The sequence below is a fragment of the Tamandua tetradactyla genome, chromosome 9 (genome assembly GCF_023851605.1).
Source record: "Tamandua tetradactyla isolate mTamTet1 chromosome 9, mTamTet1.pri, whole genome shotgun sequence".
Lineage (NCBI taxonomy): Eukaryota > Metazoa > Chordata > Mammalia > Pilosa > Myrmecophagidae > Tamandua > Tamandua tetradactyla.
This window is the reverse complement of record NC_135335.1, coordinates 114,990,913-115,015,996: the sequence shown is the minus strand read 5'-3', so window position 1 is coordinate 115,015,996 and position 25,084 is coordinate 114,990,913. Positions and strand designations below refer to the sequence as shown.

Below are 25,084 nucleotides of genomic sequence, written 5' to 3'. Positions count from 1 at the left end.
ACTTTTCAATATAACATTTCTCTGCAGTGGTTATAAGCAGGATATACTCAAAGACTGCAGGATTCACTTTCTCTGTGAATGAATATAAAAATTAGCGATATCTACCTAAGAGTAATTTTGTATCTGAAGGTAAACAAAATGTTCAAAGTAAATTACATACTAATACCATAATGATATTTATACATGATCCCCGAATCTACTGTCTAAAGCTCTATAGCTGAGTTTATTTTCAATGCACAGTGACACTTAACCAGGGTACAAGGCTGAAGGAGTACCGCCTGACACCACAATAAAAAGCCAGGAACCCATCGTAACCTGCACTATCTCTGGTAAACTCATAAAACTTGTGGGATACCACAAGTCTTTCAGATTATAAAATGAAATAACTGATACTACTGAGGGTGTGTTTTAAAAAGTTATCCTTTTAATGAAATGTCTCCTTTGAATGTGAACAAGATACTAAAAATGCAAAAAAAAAAAAAAACCAAAAAGCAGCTTGATGTGAAATGATACATACTAAGTTTAAAATAAACAACAAAAAAGTGGCACAATCAAAAGCAGGAGTAAAACAAAACTGGGGGTTAATGCTCCTTGTTTTGGTCAGAGTTATGTGCAGCTTAACTGTACATTTCCAGAAAATTAAAGAGAGAAGGGTTAGAATGAGTGCAGGCCATTCAAATATTTCCACATAGATGGTGAGGGTAAACTATCGGGGAGTGGAGACAGGGACAGCATATGAGGGCAATAGATAAATATTGTCTGCATCTCTATTTGGAAGAATGCCACATCTAGCACAAAGGTTTTAAGAGCCCTCTAACTTTTTATAAGTGAGGTACTCATTAGTATAAAATTAGTGTACTATTTTTAGAGCAAGGACTGATTAGGAAAGTATTCAAATCACTTCAAAAATGTTATTTTAATTAATTAATTAATTAATTAACTAGGGAAATAATTTATTTTGCATGACGCAGCTAAAGAATTCAAGAGGAATAATGAATACTCAGAATTGGGCATAGGTCTTCCTCTTTCCGGAGATGGTCTAGTACAAGAAAACTGGGATTGTACAGCTTTCACCAATGTGTAATTTTATATCTGTACTGCAAGTTTCAAAAGGGGATATCTACATTTTCCTGTCAGATTTATATTTTAATGTTTATTATTTTAAGTGTGCCAGCACAGACCGACTCACAGATTCTGCATCTTTGACTAATAGATTTAAAATAAAAATTTGCTGACACTTCCTGCACAGCAGATGTTTAACTTCTGCGCCACACATTAAATGTGGACATTTTGATGTAGCTACATCAAATCAAAAGGCAGTCAAATGAGTCAAATGGGTTAAAAATAAAAAATAAATTAAGAAAAAAAACAAACAAAAAAAAAACCCAGCTGAACTAGGTAAACAAATTGCATGCAGTGGCCGGAGACTCTGCAGAGAGGATTCAAAATGCACTACAGTTCATTAATATTCTGTTGCCCAGATAAAACATGGATCATAGCTAACGAATGCCACAAATAACCCTTCTCTTGCAATCTAATCCAATGTAATGTCTTCTATTATTCAATGCAGAGAGAGGCCTTCCTTCAGAAAAAGGCAGCATGGGGACAAACAAACAGTGAGAGAGGAGAAAGACAGATACACCGTGGCCTACTGATACATTCTTTCACAATGAGCTGTTAAGATGTTTCCAGAACTGAGGCTCAGTAACTTTAAATATGCAGCAATGTTTTTCCTCCAACTGCAATGCAAAATCCTGGGTCTGGGTTTCCACATTAAGCTGAAACCAAATGCCATGCATTTAAGACGTGTTCTTGCACCTCACACTGCGGTGCTCTGAAGCTGTCAGTACAAACAAATGCTAAATAGCTATTGGTCGCAGGAAAGCGAGTGCCATGCAGAAAGCATTAAAATATTAAAGACAGACAATACTTACTCCAAGGTCAGCCCCGGAATCTGCAGCCTTTCCCGCTGGGCTTTCATGGTTGTTATATGTTACCACACTCTATTGTAACCATGACACACATTCGCTGCCAGAATCCCGGTGATGACAGAGAGCCAAAACAAACCTCTATAAAGGACTGGACTAACAATCTCTCAAGGGGGAGGGGGGATCCTGCAAGTTTGGGTCCTTCCACCTCTAGCCGTAATCAAGAGATGTCAGCTGCTTTCTTCAGGTTAGCGGCAGTGCACACTGCACTGATTTCCTTAAGGGAATGGGGCTTTCAGCGCTGCATATCAAGTAATTGGTTTCTGATTTTTTTTTTTTTAAAGAAAGTCGCTCCACTCACAGACCCACTTTTCACCTCAGCGAAATGAAGTCTTTTTTCACCATGCATACTGGAAAAAAATTAAAATGAAGCATGAGCACCATACTTGTAACAGAGCTCATCTCCACAGATGGCAATTATCCCCACCTCCCTGCAATGCACTCAGATAGAATTCGGCCACCCTGAGTAAGTTATGGTTATTCTTTCCCTTGGTGGACTTAACAGTCATTCACATTCCACCAGAAAAAGATGGGGAATGGTGCCAGATTGAGAAAAAAAAATTCTTTTCTATATATGGTAAACATCTGAAAAAGGAATAAACTATTAACTTGGGGGAAGTTGAGCTGTTTCGAAGCAGAGACTTCTGTGACTAGGCAATACTTCACGATGGGAAAATACCACGTGGATGCACAAGAGCTCAAATTTAACTTTTTTGGAAAAGCTGATTTTAAAAAAGCATTTCAGTGCTATATACTTTACCAAACAATCTAACAGGAATAAAAAAGGAAAAGGAGAAAGTAAATTTTTAAAGCCTGAAAATTTCATTCTGTCTTCATCCTGTATTTTATTCCGAGAACACAATTTTTCACAGTATTCATGACTTGGAACTAAGTGTACTTCCATCGTAGTGGCTGAAGGACGTATTTGACTCACTTCCTCTAATGAATTTTAAAATGTTTCAAAATTTGGCAACCACTGGTTTGAGAAGAAACAACAGCACAAATCAGAATTTTAGGAAGAATTATGATTTTCAAGCACTACAACCCTCCAGCCCCCCACCTCCACACAGCCTTACTGTGGCCACATGGTCACTGCACTCAGAATTACATTTAAAAGGCTATTGCAGGTATGATGGAATATTATTCAGTCATAAAAAGGAAAGAAGTTCTGATACATGCTACAGTAAGGATGAACCTTGAAGACATCAAGCTAGGTCAAAATGCCAGACACAAAAGGACGAATAGAGTACGACTCCACCTACAGGAAATATTTAGAAAAAGCAAATGCACAGAGACAGAAAGTAGACTAGAGAGTACCCAGGGGTGGGAGGGACAGGGACTTACTGTTCAATACGCACAGGATCTGTTCTGGGCTGATGTAAAAGTTCTGTTCATGGGCTTTGGCGATGGTAGTAGCATAAAAATTGTAAATGCAATTAATGCCACTGAATTGTATACTTAAAAATGGCTAAAATGACAAGTTTTGTTGTATGTATTACCACAACTAAAAATAAAAAGGCCATTGAGTTGAAAGCTATCGTCTGGCAGGTGAAGAAACCGAGTGTCGCACCGTTGGTGGCAGTGTCAGGATAAGGTCCTGGTGGGCTCCCTCCCACCCCAGGAGCCTTCCCATCAGGACAACGTGCAGCTGTTGAAGCTGCACCCTGCACGCGGTGCTAGGCAAGGAGGGAACTGGGAGTTAGAATCCAGCCTGCTTCCCACTTTGCCAGGCTGGCACCCTGATTTTCAGCTCTGTGTCTGTCTACAGGGCTACCCGAGGGCCACCTGTGTGCAACTCTGCAAAGCTGCAAGGTCAGCTAGTGGAGGTTCAGATGATATGCCCCAAAACCTCCTGCAAAAGCTCTAACTTCCGATGGGGCACTTATTGTCAACTAGCTACCATCTTCCTCTTTAGTGTGGACTCACAGAACTAACAAATCCTCCTACGTTTTGGAGACAATAAACCCACACTCGGATCTATCCAATGATTACTGATGATAGTGAGGCACACAGAAATGTGGACAAATGAGCATCAGTTAGGAGAAGGAGAAGAATGGAACCCAAATTCTGCCTATGAAAATCAGGGAAGGCTTGAAAGCACAAGTGGCATCAGCCATGTTATGATTAAATTAGAAAAAGATAAGAAAAGAAAATATCAATTCCCACTTTATACCATAAAAAGAAAGCCAAGTTCTCTAATTCTTTAAACCTTTAAGGTAGACCCCATCTTAAGAAAGCACATTAAATTTTATTCAGTAGGCTTCTAAATACAGATCTTCTTAAATGAATTTATTCCTTATTGCCTACTGATATGGGCTAATAGTCATGTTCACTTGGATTTCCTTTTTTTGGAGGGGGAGAATTTCCTTGTAATTTTCCTAATTTAACATGTCTAAAACCAACTATCTGCTGAAATAGGCCTCCTTTCAATATTCAAATATTCAGAATTTCATCATTCTTTTCACATAAACCACCCTTATCCAAGCTACATCACCTCTTGGTGAGGTTACTCCAGTGTCCTCCCAAATGATCTACCTACTTCTTCCCTGGTGACCTCTACACTTTGTTGGCCACACAAGTTCTGATCTTTACCAGAATATGTCTCTCATCTGTTCAAAGCCCTCCAATGGCTTCCCCCTCACTCAGAATAAAAGCCAACATCCTAACCAATTTGACCAAAGATGGGGTGACTGAACATCAATAGGGGGATACTGGCAACATATTAAATGACATATCAAGTGTTTAAATCCCTTGAGGTCAAGAAGATACAAAAGGAAGGAAGGAGCCATCCAGGTCACCTCTGGAGGAAGCTCGGGAAATATCCCATCACCTTGGAAAAGTGGTTTAAGTAAAGGGAAAGAATCAAGCATCTCTCCTGCTTTCCTTACGAGCGGTGCCTCATACGCGAGGGAATGAATCACTGTATAGAATTATTCCAACTAATAAGTGAAGAAGGAATGACAGAAGTGGATTTTTCAAACTAGAGAATCAATGGGTCAAGGCAATGATATCAATGGATCGAGACAATGGTCATCAATGAGTCGAGGCAATAGAGAACAAAGGAAAATGAGGCACACTAAGGTGGGCATTTACCTCTCCTCTTTCCCTGTTTAAACTCTGTTTGTCCTTTAAGGCTCACCAAAGGAGCCACTTCCTCTTGGGAGCATTCTGTGATCAAGTCTTACACTTGAAAGACCATTCTGTGTCTAGGGCATCTGGTTTCCAGTTGTTTGATCCAACACTACTCTAGATATTGCCATGCAGGTATTTCAGAGACATGCTTAGCGTCTATAATCAGTTGACTGTAAGTAAGAGAGATTACATAAAATAACATGATGGGCCTCGTCCAATCAGCTGAAGGCCTTAAGAACAAAAAAACTGAAGTTTCCTGGAAAAGAAGAAATTCTGCATCAAAATCACTATATCAACTCTTGTCTCAATTTCCAGCCTGACCTACAGATTTTAGACTTGCCAGCCCCTATAACCATGTGAGCCAATTCCTTAAAATAAATCTTTGAATACCAATATGCATATATCCTATCGGTTTTGTTTCTCTGCAGAACCCTGTCTGGTGCAGATGTTGGTATCTACTTGTGACTCTCCCCTTGTACTGAATTCAGTGAGAACAGAAACTGGGTGCTGCTGCTTTGCATCCCCAGAGCCTGGCACTGTGCCTGGCCTAAAGTGTCCTCATCCCCATGTGGAAGGAAGGATCTGGCAGTGAGGAAACTGACCATGACAGAGGGTGTTTTTGCAGAATGGTTCATTTATGGGGCTCCTTCTTATACAAAAATAGGTTAAAAAAAATGGTAGGCTATTGTTAGTTATAAAAAAGCTAACTTGGTAAGGTAAATCCTGTCTCTTAATTATGTTAAACAGACAGATACATAATATATAAAAAGAAGTAAACTGGAAATTGAGAAGTGAGCTACTGGGGTCTTTGATGTTAAAGCTACCTTGGTTATCAATCCAGTTTTGTCTGGAGGTCATTTGTTTAATAAAGTTTTAGAAGACAAACATGAATAGAGTGAAAGTGCTATGGTGAGACAGCTAGAAATGTGCATGGTATGCTAAAAGTATGACTGATTTCAAAACTTACTTCAAAGGAATAATCCATTTGGGATTTGCTTAAATTTATTGGTTTTAAGAGATGTTTTTAAATGAAAAGCACTTGGCAGTATAAGACATTAGGCATATTTGGGTAGATTAGAGTAGAAAGTTCCCATCTTAAATTCCAAGAAAAAAATAAAACCAGACTCCTTACAGTTCACACCTTCCCAATGGTAGGTAATATTCCTTATTCTTGGGATTGGTGATGTCAATTATCAAATTCAGGTATGTGAAGTTCCAAGTGAGAAAACAACAAAAGCAAATGCCATGAGAGGACAGTCTCACGCATAAGGGCTAAGCAACTTTCAAGAGATACATGTGAGTCAAATAGGGGGAGAAAGGAAGAAAGCTAGCAGGGCTACATTCACCTGCCAGATTCATGTTATGAATTTCCATTCCTCAACACTCCACCTCTTCTCAACCCACGGGTAGAACCTCACTGCTTGAGGAGCCAGCCTCTCCAAGCACATCAACTATTCCATAGTATCAACACCCCTTTCCAACATGAAAACTCAGAAAGGACAAAACCCAAATACCCCTAAAATTTGGGGGAAGGATCAAAACAGAAGGAGGAGTTGTAACAGAGAAGACAGAATTCAACAAATGAGTAGGACTGCTGAATCAGTATAGTGATATCTCTTTTGGTCTCCAGTGTCTTGGAGCAGCTAGAAGGAAAAACCTAAAATTGGGCAACTGTAACCCATATCAAACTCTGAAATATGTCCTACAACTTGTTGTAATGTGCTTTGAAATTTATTGTTTTTTGTATTTATATTTCATAAGAAAAAATGTTAAAAAAAAAAAAGAAAGAAAGAAAACACCTTACCTCCTACTCGATGCAGAAAATAAAGGTGGGTGACTAAAAGTTCCCTCAAGTTTGCTTCTCTTGTCCAAAATAATTCCTCTCCCCTCTGAGTACTGGCTCTTTGATTAAATTAATGCAATAAACATTAACTGATCGTTGATCTTTGTGCAAGATATTGGGGGATATGTCTGGGAACGATGAGACATGGTGCCTATGTTCCTTTTATTTGCTCCATACTTATGTCATAGGCTAAAACAGAAAATGTTGCATTTGTCAATTTAAAACACAGGTTTGGGTTAGAGTGAGGAGACTGAAGAAAGAGGGACAATGACAGGCACAAGATAAAAAAGAACATGATATGTGTGCCAGGCTGTGTGATTTAAGAGCAACAGTGTGCTTTGGGGGCCATCCCTGTGCCCGGGGCTCGAGGCAGGGCCAACGGAGCACGCTGAAAGGAGATTGGCTCGCCATTTACCGCATGTGTATAAATGTCCTCCCTTGGAGTTTCACTTTCTTGGGCAAATTACCTGACCTCTCTCTAAATCTCAGATTCTTCTTCTATAAAATGGAGATAATGAAAGACTGTGCTAATAAAACCAAACTACTAAAACTATAGTCCTTTGCAGTGTCAGAACAACGAGCTCAGAGAGTGGCTTCCAAGGAACTCCAAGGAACTGAGACATGTTCAAGTACCACGTGAAGACCCGGAGAGGACCCCATCATGGATGTTTGCAAACACGTGCATGCATGCAGAAGGGCAGCCTAAGCATTATACCAGAGCAGAGTGCTATGTTTTGACAGGGGTCGGTGGGAGGGAGGACACTGGTTTAAACTGGGTATGACTAAGAAAACCCGTGTATAGGGTTCAAGTAGCTCCTGTTCTTATAAGAAAAGGGCATCACTGTCTCATCAATGGTAGAAATGTGTGTTTTGAACAAGCCAAGGGTATGATTTAAGATAGGTCAATTCATGAATTCTCTGGAGCAGGGTTCTCCACCAGGGGTGGTTGTATTCCTCAAGAGACATCAGTAACACCTGGAGATGTTTTTGGTTGACTCACCTGGGGTAAGATGTTAGTGGTATCGAGTGAGTCGAGTCCAGGGATGCTGCTAAACATCCTACAATGCACAAGGCAAGCCCTCCTCAACCAAGAATCATCTAGCCCCAAACTGGTAGTGCTGAGACTGAGAAACCATGCTCTGGAGACAATTTCTGTAGGACCCTCTGCATATTTATCCAGTTTTAAGCATTTGGTTCTGATTTCATTGCACCCTTAAACAAAAACAACAGAAGCAAAATCTTATTGTTTCAGTTCTCATTCTACATTTCCTCTCTCAGCAACATTACTAACCTAAATCTAAATGCTTCTGTCCTATTTTCAAGGAAATGCCTTTTAAAATAAGAAGCATCTCTAAGTCACAGAAACCCAGTTACCAGGGTTTCCATGCTATACAAGAGCAGCAACCTAGAAATGGGATTCTGCAAAGCAAGACGCCTCACACTATATAGAAAATAAGCTGCACTGCTTCTCTGGGGCCACCGTTCAGGGCTCTGATGCAAAAGCAGAGTCAGGTATATGGAACTGAGGCAGATGGGCAGATGGGATTGAAACATAGGAGTTTTGGCTTCTCAGATGAAATTCAAGGGACAGATCTCCCCGATATGATATTTTTTCTTTTTTACTCTTTCTCACAAGTTTCAAGACTTCCACAAGAGTATATGAAACTCAAAGGCAAGAGTGAAAATTAGCATCACTCTCCCTGAATGTTCAATTTATATAATCTTAATAAGTATGCACCGTTGAGGAAGTTTTTCAAAAAAGGTGCATGTGTGTGCATGTGTTCTCCTCTTTTATCACTCCCATAACCCACTTGAGTTTAGACAAAGTCATTCATTGTCTCAGTAACTGATATCATTCAATAAATTTTTTTCAGCAGTCCCTGTTCTAGGAGTGAGAACTATAGCATGGATGAAGCAGAAAGGCCCATTTAAATGAGGGAATGAAAATAAGGAAATAAATAATTTCTGATAGCAATAGGCAATGTGTGGATGTGCCATCACAGATGGTTTGAAGGTCTGAGGCTCGGTGAGCAAACAATGCCTTTAGATCCAGGAATACGAGGTGACACGCAAGCTTCATTTGCAGGAAGAGAAGAAGTCAGCTCATGATGAGTTGGGAAAAGAGTGCTGCAGGCAGACAGAACAGCAATTGGACAGTCTCTGAGGCTGGCTCATTTAATGAACATAAAGAAGAACATGGGTTTGATGTGTGATGTTTCACCCAATATTTCCTGAGCATTTATATAATGCATGGCACTACTGGGGATGCAAAGACAAATTCGACACCAGTTCAGATTTTAAGAACTATACCATTTGGTGAAGCAGAGGGAAACAGCATGAAAGTTAAAGAGGGAATTAGATTTATCATTTATATGCCAAAGATATTTAAGAAAACAGTTTGATTTGAGTGGCACTTTGGAATGACTGGAGTTAACTTTTTCCAGTATGCCATTTAAGAAGCTGGTTAATGGCCTCTAAGGGCTCTTCATTACTGCACAGAGCAGATAACACGTGAATGAGGCTACCTTCCTGTGTTTGACCATCAAAGAATATATGACATGCTTCCTGTGTGCAAGGCCGTAGAGAAAACAGGTGACCAAGTCATGTTCCTGCCCTAGAGGGCTGTCATGAGGAAGAAGCATCCTCCCCCTTTCTGTCCTTGCCCTCTCCTCCCCTGTCTTGTTCTTCTTCCTTCTAGAAAAACTATGAGGCCCTTTCTCCTCCAGGCAGGAAGTGCTTATCAAAGGATCTACACAGTCTGCTAAAGATATTTTAAGATATGTAAGGTATTAAAGTTACCACTCATGCATCTTTTCTCAGGAAGTTCCTGAAGGATATGCCCCATCAAGACAATGAAGTAAACCATTTAAGAGAAATACATGAGACCAAAGAAAGGGCAGAGCATGGGGGAGAGGTGAAGGGGGTTACCTGGATGATGGTAATGGGGGTGAAGGGAAATCCCAAGAAAACAGTCATACAGCAGAACTAACGAGCCCCCAGTCCAATTTGGAACAGAAAGAAGGAGGGATCAGGAAGAGACTTTAAGAAAAAAAAAAAAAAAAGACTATCCGATAATGTAGAAGATGTTAACCAAGGTCTTGAAGTTGGAGAGTAGGGAAACAAGGTGTGATAGCTGCAGGAAAAACAGGAAGAGGAGGAACAACACAGTTATTAGCTCCAGGAAAATCACAAGGTGAAAAGGAGAGGGAACACAATCACTGGCTCATCGGTGAACAAGGAAATAGAGAGAGTAGTAGTAGGAAAAATAATGACCCTTCATAGATGCCCTAATCCTCAGAATTTTTTAATGCATCACTTCATATAGCAAAAGGGATTTTGTAGATGTGATTGAGTTTATAATCTTGAGATAAGGGGATAATCTGGTGGGCTCAAGGTAACCACAAGAGTTCCTACAAGAAGAGGCAAGAGAGTCAGAGTCGAAGAAGGAGATGTGACAGATGCAGAGCTCAAGAGTGATGTGGTCCCGAGCCAGGGAATGTGGGCAGCTTTTAGAAAATACAGAGGGCACAGAACAGATCTTTCCCTCCAAAAGTAATGCAGCCTCTGATTTCAGCTAAGATCCGTTTCAGACTTTTTTTTTGGGGGGGGGGGTGAATGGTCTGGGAATCAAACCTGGGTCTCTCGCATGGAAGGTGGGCATGCATTCTGCCACTGAACCACCTGTCCATCCCATTTCAGAGTTCTGAGCTCCAGAAGTTAAGATAATACATTTGTCTTGTTTTAAGTCACTAAATTGGTGGTAACTTGTAATAGCAGCAGAAGGAAGCAACAACTGACATAAACAGCATAATATAAATGTGAATATTGACTTAACTAAAAATGGTCCTATAACAGTATTATAACTATTTTGAGAAGTTGATGAATGGAAAAATGAGACAGAGGATGTAGTACTATGAGTTAAGTCCTCAAGTAAAATAATAGGAAGTCAATATAGTGTACGAAATTAACAAAAAAGAGCAGCAGGCATGATGCATCACTGAGGAAGACGGAGAAATTTTAAAAGAAAGCACTTTTCTCTGGGAAGCAGGAGAAGGAGGGGAAGAGTAATGCAGGATTCTTTCATTTTCACAAGTCGGAACAACTGGATAAGTATTATCCAGTTTTTAAAAACTATGTACATATTTTGCTTTATAAGAATATAAATTTATTTTAAAAGAAAGGAAAAATTAGCTGCTAGAGATAACAGTAATTGTTTGCTATACCTCTAAATTGTATTGTACTCACTTTTATTGAAAAATCATCTAATTTTCATGCACTCATTGTCTACCATATTCAGTTAGATGCACTAGATTTTAAAAATGGGAGAGAGGGGGACAGTTTCCCTCTAAGATTTAGTGCTTTTTTTTCCTCACCACAGTATCTCCCATATAATCTACATAACTCAGAAACTCTGTAGACAGAAAGAAAATGGACAACAGACCAAAAAATCCACACTTACACCCACATTCGGTACAGTCTCCAGGACACAATGCTATATACAGCTGGTTAAGACACTTCTCCAATGTGGCTGCCTTTCGATCCCAAGTTCCAATTTGGGACTATGACTACTGATTGGTTTCAATTTTCACTCTAGAGTGAGGCTTTATGTCACTCACCAGGCCTGCAATAAAATTCTTTTTTTCTCCTACTAGCTGAAGGCCAAGAGTGTGAACTATTTCTATGATGCTGACCCCAGCTCCCCTGAGGTATTCCTGGAACTCAAAAGCATGGGGACTACTCTACATTCTTGCAGCAACTACACTCTATTTTGCTTTGGAGATATCACTCCCGCCCCCACATCCCAAAGGATTTGGGTGAAACTGACCCCACTCACAAGTTTCACACTAACCCTGTAGCATAATCCATTCCCTGGGTTTAGAAATGTGCATATCATATAAGTCAGATGGAAGATGAGATATCAAAGAAACAGATTCTTTTCCAGTTATATTTGGAGTGATCTTACATATCAACAACCATGGTGGTCCATACGGACAGCTAAAAGTTCCTTAATGGAACCCACATGAACAAGAGAAGAGTTGGGTAGTAATAAAATTGTTCATGCCATGGGTCAGGCCATGCCTGAAGCCAAACACCTAAAGTTTTCATTTATATGATCTAACAAGTCCCTTTCCTTATGCCAACTTGGTTTAGATTTTCTGCCACTTGTGATACTAAAAATTATCAAATGATGTAATCAGAAAGCTTTTTCAGTTGTGAAATAATTTCTTCAATTTATATTAGGAAATGTACTTTTCCATAATATAAGAAAATAAAACAACTAAACAAAGCAATAGTATCTTTGGACCTCATTTTAAAATGCATTGCAATAGCAGCACTACCTGTAATAGCCCCAAGCTGGAAATTATCCAAATGTCCATCAACAATAGAATGAATGACACACTGTGGCCCATTCATATAATGAAATGCTAGCCAACAATGAAAATGAATGACCTACAACTGTGGGCAGTCATGTGGATGGATTTCACAAATGTAGCACAGAGTGAAAGAAAGTACATGTATCATAACTCCGCTTTCATGAAGTTCAAAATGAGGAAAAACAAATCTATCCTATTAGAAATTAGGGGTGGAATAGCAGTGATAGAAAGTATGAAGAGGGCTTCTGAGGTATAAGCAATGTTCTCTTTCTTGACCCCAAATACTGGTTATATGGATGTGCCTGGTCTGTGAAAATTCCTTGAGGTTATGAGTTTGAGAATTCTTTAAACTCTCAAGTTGCATTTCTCACAAAAGTCGTGTCTATTTTAGAGGTTTTCCAGCTGATTAGACATTTCTCAAATATACTTCTTCCATTTAAAAGGTTATTTATACTCTGTTATCATACCATGTAGGATTTGAGGCAATACAAAAGAATTCATATATAAACTACTCAACAACTATCTGCTAAATTATCAAAAGCGGTGCAGTAGAAAAATAAAAGTAAATGAAATCAGCACCAGGGAAAATAAAAAATGGAATAAAATTACTATTCCATTGTGTTGGTTTGAAACGATGGATGTACCCTAGAAAAGCCATGTTTAAATCTTAATCCCATTTTATAAAGGCAACAGTTTCTTCTAATCCCTATTCAGTATTGTATGTTTGAAACTGTAATTAGATCAACTTCCTGGAGATGTGATTTAATCAAGAGTGGTTGTAAAACAGGATTAGGTTGAGGTGTGTCTCCACCCATTTGGGTGGGTCTTGATTAGTTTCTGAAGTTCTATAAAAGAGGAAACATTTTGGAGAACGAGAGAGATTCAGAGAGAGCAAAGAAGAATAACACAGCCATGAGAAGCAGAGTCCACCAGCCAGCAATTTTTAGAGATGAAGAAGGAAAATGCCTCCCAGGGAACTTCATGAAACAGGAAGCCAGGAGAAGCTAGCAGATGAGGCTGTGTTCGACATGTGCCCTTTCAGATGAGAGAGGAGCCCTGACTGTGTTCACCATGTGCCTTCTCACTTGAGAGAGAAACCCTGAACTTCATTGGCCTTCTTGAACCAAGGTATCTCTCCCTGGATGCCTTAGATTGGACATTTCTATAGACTTGCTTTGATTGGGACAATTTCTCGGCCTTAGAATTGTAAACTAGTAACTTATTAAGTTCCCTTTTTAAAAGTCATTCCATTTCTGCTATGTTGCATTCTGGAAGCTAGCAAACTAGAACATCCATGTAAAAATATAGAACCCAGATGTATGGAAAATAGGGAATTCTAAAGTAAAGAGGGAAATTTTATTGAGCAATCTATGACCAAATGTGCCAGTTTGCATCTGTCATGTACCCCAGAAAAGCCATGTTCTTTAATCCTAATTCAATATTGTTGGGTGGGATATTTTTTAGAGATATGACCTACCCAATTGTGGGTGCTAATTTTTGATTAGGTGGCTTCCATGGAGATGTGCCTCCACCAATTCAAGGTGGGGTTGCTTACTAGAGCCCTTTAAGAGGGAACTATTTTGGAAAAGCCCTCAGAGCCAACAGAGCCCATACAGCCAGAGACTGTTGGAGATATAGAAAAAAAACCACCCCCGGTAAGTGGTTAAAGAATCCTAGAGAGAAAGCTAGCAGACATAGCCATGTGCCTTTCCAGCTGAGAGAGAAACCCAGCATGTCAGTGGCCTTCTTGAGCCATTGTTTCTTTCCCTGGATGCATTAGTTTGGACATTTTTATAGCCTTGTCTTAATTTGGACATTTTCATGGCCTTCGAACTGTAAACTTGCAACTTAATATATTCCCTTTTTAAAAAAAGATTCTATTTCTCGTATATTGCATTCCAGCAGCTTACAAACTAAAACACCAAAATAATTAACTACTGTCCAACACTAATCAGTTAGTAAGTGATTACAGCAGGACTTGATAGAAGGTATTCAGACTTCAACTGCTGGGTTCTGTCTTCCATGTTACAATACATTTTTCTGTATTGTAGAGTACAGACAATTAATTGTTGGTAAAGTATTTCCAAGTAAAATTTTTCTAGGTAGTGTACTCAACATATTTAATTCACACCAAAAATAATGATATTTAATGGCATTTATGAAAACATATTGCATCAATTCAGATAAGGATCAGGTATATGACTCAAAAGTAAGGTGGAGACACTTGTTGAAGAATTTTATATGCCAAAATGACCAGTAGACAAAAATATAAATGAAACAACATAGGTCATGTGGAAAAACTTCAAATATACCACAAAGCACTCTCTACAGGATATAACTGATAAAATAAGAGCTCTTCTATTTCCATACTTAGTGACATCAGGTCGTCACCTGCTCAGACGGATCTTCACAGGTATGAATGCAGCAACGGCCTTACTGTTCTGCATTGTTGCTGAACGCTTAGTTACATGTTATGACTTAGTTGTAAGGCCATCCTCTTGCGAAGCGCTCAGCCCACATTAGCCTGTTCGAGCTCCGCCCTCTTTCACGGGCCGCCCCAATGCTGCCTGACTTTTAACGATTTTTTAGTTTTCAAGTTGTGAATTATACAGCTTCAGCACTTTTCACAGCTGAAATACTGCATGAATAAGTTGCAAACCCTCTCATTTCAGGACTACGGTGAGCTCAGGCAGGGCGGTGCCTGCTACGCCCTCATTGTCCACGCAGGAGCGCGGCCGCCTTCCCGGCAGACTTCCCGGGGTCAGAGCAGAGCAGAGGCGGGAGGGGTCAGCGCACGGTTCTTACGGAGAGTTATTCTAAACCCTCCACTTACGAGACACCTATGAAGTGGACGAGAGATGAGAGCTATCCTTTTTCGCCTTCAAAGACAGAAAGGAGAAAAAGGAGACAACGTTTCTGAGGTCAGGGAGTGAAAAGATTTCTTCATTGATCCAAAGCACAGGATTTTAAGAAATAATTCACAGAAGAGGGTTTTTTAAAAGGATTAAAGGCCAAGAGAGGCCAGGTGAGTCGGGATCACAGAAACCTATAAGGAGTATGGTTAAGATTTAAAATAAATTTTTTAAAAACCCTTTCCTTTTAAATGGGTGGAGAAAACTGGTAAACTTACAATAGTGGAAAGAAGAAAGGAAAAATTCAGATGTCTACCAGTGAATTTTAAACATAAAAAGTTTTTGAAAACAAAGATTTTGAAAAATGTTATCAAAATTTTTGGACACGAGGTTTTAAAAAACCTGGGGAAGACTATGTGTAAAGAAGAGGTGAAGTGTCTGCCTCCCCAGAGGAGAGCTATATTCTTCTTTTTTAAATGTTCATGTTTCTGAAATTTCTCCAGTGCATCACTGCAAGTCAAGCACAGCCCCTTAGTTATTATGAAATTCTATGGCGCCCTAAAACTGATCATCAATTACTCATCCACAAGTACGCAAAGCCACGGTAACCAAAACGACCGGATTCACGTGGCTGGGGTAGCCTGCAACGTGGCGCTTCCAGGGTGATGGAAACTCAAATGCCATTTCTTCACACTGCCCGCCTGCTGACTACCAGTCGATCGGCAAACAAACTTCTAATAAAATGCTTTCTTGGCTAATAAAATAAAAGACTTTATGGCTGCATTCTGGGTGAAGGAAAAGAAGGAAAGGAGGTTGGGCCGGTTGGAGAGAAGGAGGGAAGGAGAACAGGAAGGATGAAGGATAAATTGGCCCAAATTTATTTGCCATGATAGCATCTTTATATTAACTTTCATTCTGATGTCATTCAAATATTAACGGAAGTAAGTCCTACTATACAGTAATATTTGGGAAACAAGAATAGAAAGATTAAAATTTTCTTTGTGGTCACAACATTTGCTTGAACTTCAGGCATTTTATGAGAACACAACAGAAAATGAGTTATTCCCGTCTAACTGCAGTGCACAGAGATTTACATGCTCTTGTCAACATATTTTCACACCTGTCAACAGATATTTTTGAAAGGTTTTATAGTGTTTTCTGCCTCACCTCCCTCACAGTTAACTATTTCTTTGCAGCTTCCAAGAACTTCTCCCACCACTTGCCCCCCAAGAAGTAAGGCACATTTGGCATCAACTGTCCACAGAAAAAAAAACGAAAACAAAAAGAGAATGCAATCCAGAAAACACACATCTGTTTTTTTGGTAACATGGAAAGTCTTGTCCAATTCCTATCTTTTCAAGAAATAGCTGATTAAAATTATAAACATTCATTACAAAGTAGCACCTTTCCTTTTAAATAGGCAGAAGAAATTCCAAGAACTCTAGGAATTGCTAAAACATGCACCTTATAAAAATCTAGAGACCAATGAACTTCCCAAGCTGTTAGCAACATGGTGAGAACATGAAGCAATCACTAAGATGGATGAGGAGACTGGTGGTCTGCAAACACAAAGTGCATTCTATAGAAACACACTGAAAAACAAATACAAGATTATGGATTTTCTTCAGAGCAGAACTTGACTGAATTTTAAAATCTGTAAGATTTGGGATTATCATTACTATTCTCTTTAGAGTAACTGAAGTTTTGGACAGGCCACGGTGGCTCAGTGGCAGAGTTCTCGCCTGCCATGCTGGAGACCTCGGTTCGATTCCCAGTGCCTGCCCATGTTTAAAAAAAAAAAAAAAAGAGTAATTGACATTTTAACTTTTTTCTTTCAGCCAAAATTTATTTAGGAGAATATTATTTCCAATACTTAAAAATATTTTTAACATTATCAATTTCTAGCATTGTATCAGAAATAATATCTAACTTGCAGCACTTCTTTGACAGTTTGGTATATCCAACCTATTATCATTATCCCATTTTATAGTTGAGGAAAGGGAGGCAGAGAGATGGTAATCAACTTGCCCAAGCATACCTAGCTAGGAAAAGAACAGAATTTTTAAAAAATATTCTTTGGATCATTTATTTAGGACTGCTTTATGTAGCCAAGTAAAACACAAATTTGATGATGTTCCTTAAGTATCGGAAAGTGGGAGGGGAAGATACAATCTCCATTTATATATATATAACAAGGAGTATAGATCCATTCAAATATGCATTAGCTTTATTTTTATTAACTTGACTAATACTGATAAAATTGTATTAATATCTGCCCCCCAGTATACACAAGTATATCGTAGAATAAGATGCTGAATGCTTTTGGTTTTTAGGATTGTTGGAGGATAATAATCTCGTTTTTGAACTAACCTGCACATTTGCAGAAGGCTAAAACCATGTTTTATTCATCTCCTAGAACACTCTCTGACACATAATACTTCCTCAATGTCTGTTGCATTTTCCATACTCAACCATTTTTTTGCCCTTCCCCTATATTATTCCCCTTAATGTGAATTGTTATTATAAAGATTTTATATATTTTAACTTATTTCATTTATATTATTGGTAGCATCTAAATGTTACTGCTTGCTCAGTACTGTAAGATTAAAATACATATGTATAAGGATCTATTATTTCAACTGCTTGCAGAACCCTATGATGAAATCAAACTCCCCAAATTTTATCTTAAAAAATATCTTTTACTTTGTCAAATTAAAATATTTACCCATGCTTAACTATCACTGTGATACTCTGATCTAAATTAGATGCACTGTGATCCTTACCTATAGTAGCCTGTTCATTTCTTACAAAGAATCTATCACATTTAACATAAATTTTAAATATGTGTGTGTGTGTATAAAAACCCCATGAGGGCAGGAGTATGCCCTTTCCAGTCATGGCTTATAATAAGTGCTCATACACAGTAGGTACTAAATAAATGCCTGACAAAGCAAATTAATTACTAAAAGTGGTTATTAGTAATCATTAGTAATTACTACTAAATGTATAGTGACATGGAGTGGAAATGTCAGATTCAACTAGGATATTACTTCTAGATGGTTTAGCTACCATTCTTGACTGTAGAAGTCAGAATTACTCCAGGATGGCTTAAGAAGTCCAGTTGCCATGTTTTATTCCGCTCCATCTTAGCCAGCAGTGCAGATGGCATTTTAAAGCCCAAGGACATCTTGCTGAGTACCAATAACACTAATGCAGCTTGCAAACTGCTTTGGAAGAAAGCTGAGAGCTACCTTGAGAGGTGGAGGCTGAAGTGCTCTGCCCTTCCAGGAGGAGCAACAAAAAGATTTTGGGTCAGGAGGTGGACAGTAGAAGTGTAAAACCACAAATTATAATAATTCTGTAGTTATGCCCTGGGTGTAAGTGGTAGCTGCTTCTGATTGCCAAGCAGCAGAGAACTACTCAAGAGGAATCTCTGGTCACTTTACACAGAATGTAGCTGTGAACCAGTAAAGCCTTAACCTTCCCCAGACAAGGAGCCAGATTGAGCATATATCTTAGCATCCCAACACTCCAGTAGAATTCAGTCTTTACTTCCATCAATTGGCCAGTGCTGCTAAGAAAAATACCACATGCTGGTTGGTTAAAAAAAAAGAAAAGAAAAGAAAAGAAAACAACCAGGAATTAACTGTCTCATGTTTTTAGAGGCTAGAAGTCCAATATCAGTTATCGGCAGGGCTTGATTTTGGCCAGAGTCTAGCATTCCAGTAATCTTCCATCACACGGTGATTTCTCTTTCCCTGTGTCTGCTCCTCTGATTTCCACTGTCTTCTGGCTTCTCCTGACTAACTTTATCTGAAATTCTTTTGCTTTTAAGGACTCCAAACATATGGATTAAGATGTATCCTGATTTGGCCTCACTAAAATAGGATATTTGGAGCTCTAATTCGCAAATGATCCACACCCTAATAATAACAACTTCAAAAGTCCTATTTTTAAAAATCAGTTTTATTTACACACCATACAATCCATGCAAACTGTACCATCATTGGCTCTTGGTATAATCACAGAGTTGTGCATTCATCACCACAATCAATTTGAGAACATTTTCACTGCTTCAAAAAGAAAAATCCCACAGCCCTTATATGCCCCTATTATTGACACTTAGCATTGGTATGGTACCGTTAGTACCACTGATGAGAGAATATGTATGCTGTTAACCGGAGCCCATAGCTCGCATTAGTTTTTTTCCATATTCCACCCAGTCCCTAACACCTTGTAATAGTGATGCACATTTGTTCTAGGTCATGGAAGAATGGTCGTGCACTGGTACTGTTAACTAAAAGGTCCTATTCACAAATGGATTCATACCCACAGGAATGCAAATTGAGATTTGAACATAGTTTTGTGAGAGACATGACTCAATCCCCAACAGGTTCCATAATAGGTAATACAGCTCAGAATATGACATGGATTCTCGTTTTTGCCTTTCTTTTTCTATCTCCTCAGCCAACTTGACAACTCAGTCCTTTGAACATCTTTAAGTCTTATAAGTCATCAGGCTCCTTCCTCAGTACCCCCACCCTTTACAAATTTACTCAAGATGGGAAGGGCCTGTCAACACCTGACTAACGCGTAAGAGGGACAGTCACTACATACGCAAAGCCTGTCATCTAGATACTCGATTTTCTTTCTTATCTTGCAGTGGAGAAAAATCGAATCTTAAAAAAAAAGTCCCCCGGCTACATAAGATCATTAAATAAATGTCAATAATCCTTTATCAGCTTCTGTCCCATGCTGCCTCCTCCTTACAGGTTACTGGCTCTAAGAGCAGGGGATTCTTGAGATCCAACATGAAGAACTGAAATGTATCTATGATCTCAAATCTAGGTTAAAATTCAAAGAGGGGGCCTATGACAAGCTGTCCAACCGGACTTTGCTAACATGCATAGAAGCTTTAATGGCTATTCTGTCTCTTGTCAAAGAAAAAGCTTTGCAGGTTGGGCAAGGGTTAGGGCAGGAAAGAGACTGCCTGACAGATATTTCATGATAACAAATCTTCTAGAATGAAGAGGCTGCAGGGAAAGTAACGTGGAGTAGTCAAGTGAGTGGAGGCTGGGTTCCACATCTAAACAGCAGAGGAGAAAAATGCAAAATATTTGAAATCTCTAGTACTCAGAGAATAGGGTTAACCCAAGACTCTGTGATTTCCATACAAGTGCAGACTTGAAATTAGACTGGCTTTATAAGAAAAGGAAGAAGAAAGAAACGTTAATATTTTTTCTATATGGGGAGATGGATATGGCATAGGAAGGAAAAAGAAAAGCTGTTCTCTTTTATTTCAGTGGTCCCTTGACAGGTCAGGATCAGGCAGCAACTCAGGTCTGGCCCATTCCCTACAGGGACCATAAACGTCATCCAGAAAAAATACATCTCTTTTCCAAGGTCCTACTTCTTCAAGGGAAGAAACAACAATAAAGAATTCAGAGGTGAAAAGAATTAGTACATCATAAAAAATAGGAAAGAAAAATAAAATATGCTCACATTGACCGTCCCCAAGAGAATTTACTCTCATACTTAAATTTATGCAGCAAGTTACCAAGAGCTTCATAAATACTGGACCCATAATCAAGCTGTAATCATTCATTTTATTTACATTTCATTAGGGGGCACTAAGGTAATGATCTTCTAAAGATTTCCCGGCAGCCAAGGAAAAAGGAAGTGGATGTCCTAAAAAGGGAGGGCATAAAAAGAGAAGGCCGTTTGTCCCAAAGGCACAGAATTATTAAAAACAATCTGTTTTTAAAGTTACTATATGCTTTTTATGTGTTCCCCACTAATGTAATTGCATTCTAAATTGTTTTTAACTTCACACGTTACAGGTGAGGTAAGAACCTGCATCTATCTAAAGAACTCAGCCTGAACTCAGTATTACGCAGGAGACAAACTTCCGTGAAATAGAGGCTGCAGTAGTAATCTCCAGTACACCTAGAACACTCACCATACATATTGCCACTTGTCATTTACTGTTGGCAAAACCCATGACCACCTTTCTGCTACTTCCGTAGCAATTTGAATAACTGGACAAAAGGGCAGAGCTGTAATACACCAAATAAACTGTCCAAGGCCAGCATTGTTCCTTTGAAGGCTGTCAGCCAGACATTTCAAATAACCCAAAATGAAGATCAAAAGAGAACAGAACTCATTTATTTATTTATTCTACCTGAGATACTGAATGAAAAGTAAGTTAAATTTTGCATTTTTTGAAAAAAAAGTCTATATTTAGACAAACATCAGTATCTTGTTGCTAAGATTCATAAAGAAAATAATTTCTACCCAAGTTACAAAGCTCGACTCTGAGGTCTAAAACTGGGGCCAAGGCAACAGAAAGAGTTAAAGAAAAAGAAAGCTGATGTCTCCCTCTCATTTCTTCTTCCTTAGTCACCTTCTAGCTGATCTTCCACAGACAGCTTTTCCCACATTCTAGGCATGCTTACCATCGTGACTACAATTCTCTTCAATCATTTCAGCCTGAGAGAAAGTTCTCTTCCTGTGGGGATTCCCCGGGAATCGTTCGTGTTTCTGCCTCTTTTCTCAAGCTCTTTTTAAAAGCAGAAAGAATGTGATGGGACTCAAGATGGGGAGAAGAGAAAGAGACTGGCGGCATTACTTGAAACTACACCACCTAACAAGGACATGCAGGTTTGATATAACCCTTAGAAACCATCTCTTTACACAGATTTAAAAGAACTTGGTTAAAAAAGACGAGAATAGAAATGGCTGCTGAATGGCTAAGCACGCAGCACTGCGAGTTAACACTCACCACCGCAGACTGAGTCATGTGCCCACAAGGACATGTTCAAGGGCTAACCCTGGCCGTGCGGATGTGAATCTATTTGTAAATAAGATCTTTGAGGATCCTATGAAGACGAGGCCACCCTATAGCAGGACGGGGCTGAATTCAATATGGCTGGAGACCTCATAAGCAGAAGAAATGTAGACACGGTACTAAATAAGGAGACGTTGTCACGTGGCAGAGGCAGACGGAGGTTGAACTGTGATAACTGGCAAGTCACCAGTAGAAGGCTTCAGCCTTCAGAGAAAGCATGGCCTGCCAATACCTTGATTTTGGATTTTTAGCAGCCCTAGCAAACTAAGACAGATACCATGTAAAAACCTGGTATCCCTGGGTAACTGATTCTATATAAAAGATAATTCATCTAATAGAGTCTCTATATAAAGTATCAAATAACTACCTCACTGATAAACGAAATATGTTCCTCATCCTCAATGCTGGGAGCTTTCCCTCCCATAGCTGAAGCCAATGCTGCAGCTGTCCCCACCTACTGCCTGGACAGAGCAAGGGGCAGCACCCACACTTCCCGTCCAGGGGTGGCCCTGACCTTCAGACTCTCACCTTCACAGAGATGCCCCACCCTAGGCAGCAGCAGCAGCTGCCCAGCAGCAGTGCTTCCACCACCTCCACAGCGTTCAGAGCCAGGACCTAAGAAGACAACACTTTTCCCAAGAATACATGTTAGCTGCATTTTGTGGAGGAGCCTGCCAACTTATCCACCCTTTATGGTGTAGCTTCACTGAGGAAATGCGTTTATGGTTTTAAAACCACCATGAGCCCAGGATGTGGCAGGCAGAAATGCAGGCTGATCCCCAGTGACTCACATCCTTGTACTGAGTGTGGGCAGAGCCTCCAAATATGAGGGAACACGGTTCCCATAATTAGGTCATTAATCGGCTGACTTTGAATCAAAAGGGAGATTATCCTAATCTGATAGGTCCTTTAAAGAAGGTGAAGCACGAGAGAGACACTTCTGGTGGCCTGGAAGAAGACAGAAGCTGCCATGAATTCTGTTCTGGCAAGGAACCGAACTCTGCCAACCACAATGGGAGCTGAGAAAAGACCCCAACTAAGCTCTGTCCAGACTCTGGGTCTACATAACTATGTGGTAATAAACAGATATTGTTTTAAGCCACTAAATTTATGGCAATTTGTTGCACAGCAGTATAAAACTAATGCAGATCATAGCTACATATGTATGTGTTTCCATAACTATAAGGAAAGGAGGCATCAGAAGTAACATATAATACACATACTATAAAGAAAAAGGAAGAGGAAGGGGAGACATAAAGATTTATTGTGTCAGACACCCTGGCAAATGCTTTACAAATGTTATCTCCTATAAAGAAAAATTCTAAAAAAAAATTTTAAAAAGTCCTAGCATCCTCTACTACTCTGATACAGAAAAACTTGATTTAAAACCAAATTACCAGGGGTGTAAGGGTAGTTCAGTGGCAGAATTCTTGCCTGCAATGAGGAAGACCTGGGTTTGATGTCCAATCCATGAAAAACTTGATTTAAAACCAAATTACCAGGGGTGTAAGGGTAGTTCAGTGGCAGAATTCTTGCCTGCAATGAGGAAGACCTGGGTTTGATGTCCAATCCATGCACTTCCCAAAAAACAAACAAGCAAAGAACAAAGAAACAAACAAAAATTCAACAAATGGTGCTGCAATAACAGGATAGTCACATAGGAAAATAATGAAATGTGATCCCGCCATGCAGCATACACACACAAAAAAATTACTGCCAAAAAAAGTTTTAACTTCATCATTATGATAGAAATGTTTTAACTAGCAAAAGACAGTGTCATCCAAAGATGGATTTGGAGATTTTTATTTTAAAAACACTCAGAATAATAACCAAAGGGTAGGTGATTGTGACCTTTGTAACAACCATAGAAAGCTATTGGTTTATTAGAAAGACTAGTCACAGACGATTTTTTTCTAATAATGGGGAAATAAGCATGATTTTAGGAACAAATCCACAAGATCTGTGCAGTAATACAGAAAGTAATTAGCTGCACCAAAGAAATTCAGAAGAAAATATTAATTGTGAATTATTTTTAAAAAAACATCAAAAATCAGAATATACCTCCAATAATTTTTAAAAAGAGAAATAGAGCATAGTACTTCCTACAAATCATTCTTAAAAAAAGGAGAAGAGATCACCAGTTTTTAAAAAGTCTTGACCCACCTGTAAGATATAACTTTAACATTACAAGAGACTTTGAGATCCCTTGAAAACAGAAATGGAATTACTGGAAAAGATGGGTGACAAAACATGCCTCTACTACTTTGGAGTTATTTTGAAATTTCTACCTTTCATCGTTGTCTTGAGTTTGATTCTTTAAAAAAACAAAAAGCTTTAAAACATTTCAGAATGCTACCATGGTGTGTCAGCTTGAAAGGATATATGTACCCTAGAAAAGACATGTTTTAATCTTAATCCCATTTTGTAAAGGCAGCTATTTCTTCTAATTCCTATTCAGTACTGTATGTTTGAAATTTCAATTAGATCATTTCCCTGGAGACATGACTCAATCAAATGTAGGCATTAAACTTGATTAGATGGAGACCTGTCTCCACCCATTCCAGGTGAGTCTTGATTAGTTTACTGGAATTCTATAAAAGAGGAAACATTTCGGAGAAAGTGGGAAATTCAGAGTGAGCAGAAAAGAACGACTGAGTCACGAGAAAGGCACAACAGAACGCTGCAGAACCACAAAGCAGAGAGCCCACCAGCCAGCGACTTCTGGAGATGCAGAAGGAAAACTCTTTCCGGGGAGCTGGAAAGGAAGCTAGCAGATGATGCCGTGTTCACCATGTGTCCTTCCAGCCGATAGAGAAGCCCTAACCATAGTCGCCATGCGCCTTTCCACATGAGAGAGAAACCCTGAACTTCATCGGCCTTGTTGAACCAAGGTATCTTTCCCTGGATGCCTTAGATTGGACATTTCTATAGGTTTGCTTTAACTGGGACATTTCCATGGCCTAAAAACTGTTAACTTGCAACTTATTAAATTCCCCTTTCTAAAAGCCGTTCCATTTCTGGTATACTGCATTCCAGCAGCTAGCAGA

General features: G+C 39.2%; 1 protein-coding gene across 31 annotated transcripts in view; it reads right to left on the bottom strand.

Moving 5' to 3' along the window:
• Positions 1 to 25,084, bottom strand: part of MAST4 (microtubule associated serine/threonine kinase family member 4) — a 632,749-nt gene that overhangs the window by 225,550 nt on the left and 382,115 nt on the right. The window contains exons 1-3 of one of the 31 annotated variants that reach the window (XM_077117382.1): positions 7,964 to 23,504; positions 6,925 to 7,152; positions 1,935 to 2,338 (exon numbers count right to left, since the gene is read on the bottom strand). The exons of 25 other annotated variants lie outside the window; for them this stretch is intronic. Coding sequence is in view for 1 of the 6 variants with exons in the window: in XM_077117387.1 (XP_076973502.1) it covers positions 1,935 to 1,981 (47 nt within the window). In the remaining 5 variants the exon portion in view is untranslated. Of the gene's footprint in view, positions 1 to 1,934; positions 6,901 to 6,924; positions 23,505 to 25,084 lie in introns of those variants that run through there. 5 more of the 31 variants (XM_077117384.1, XM_077117380.1, XM_077117383.1 and 2 more) reach the window with 5 other exon arrangements.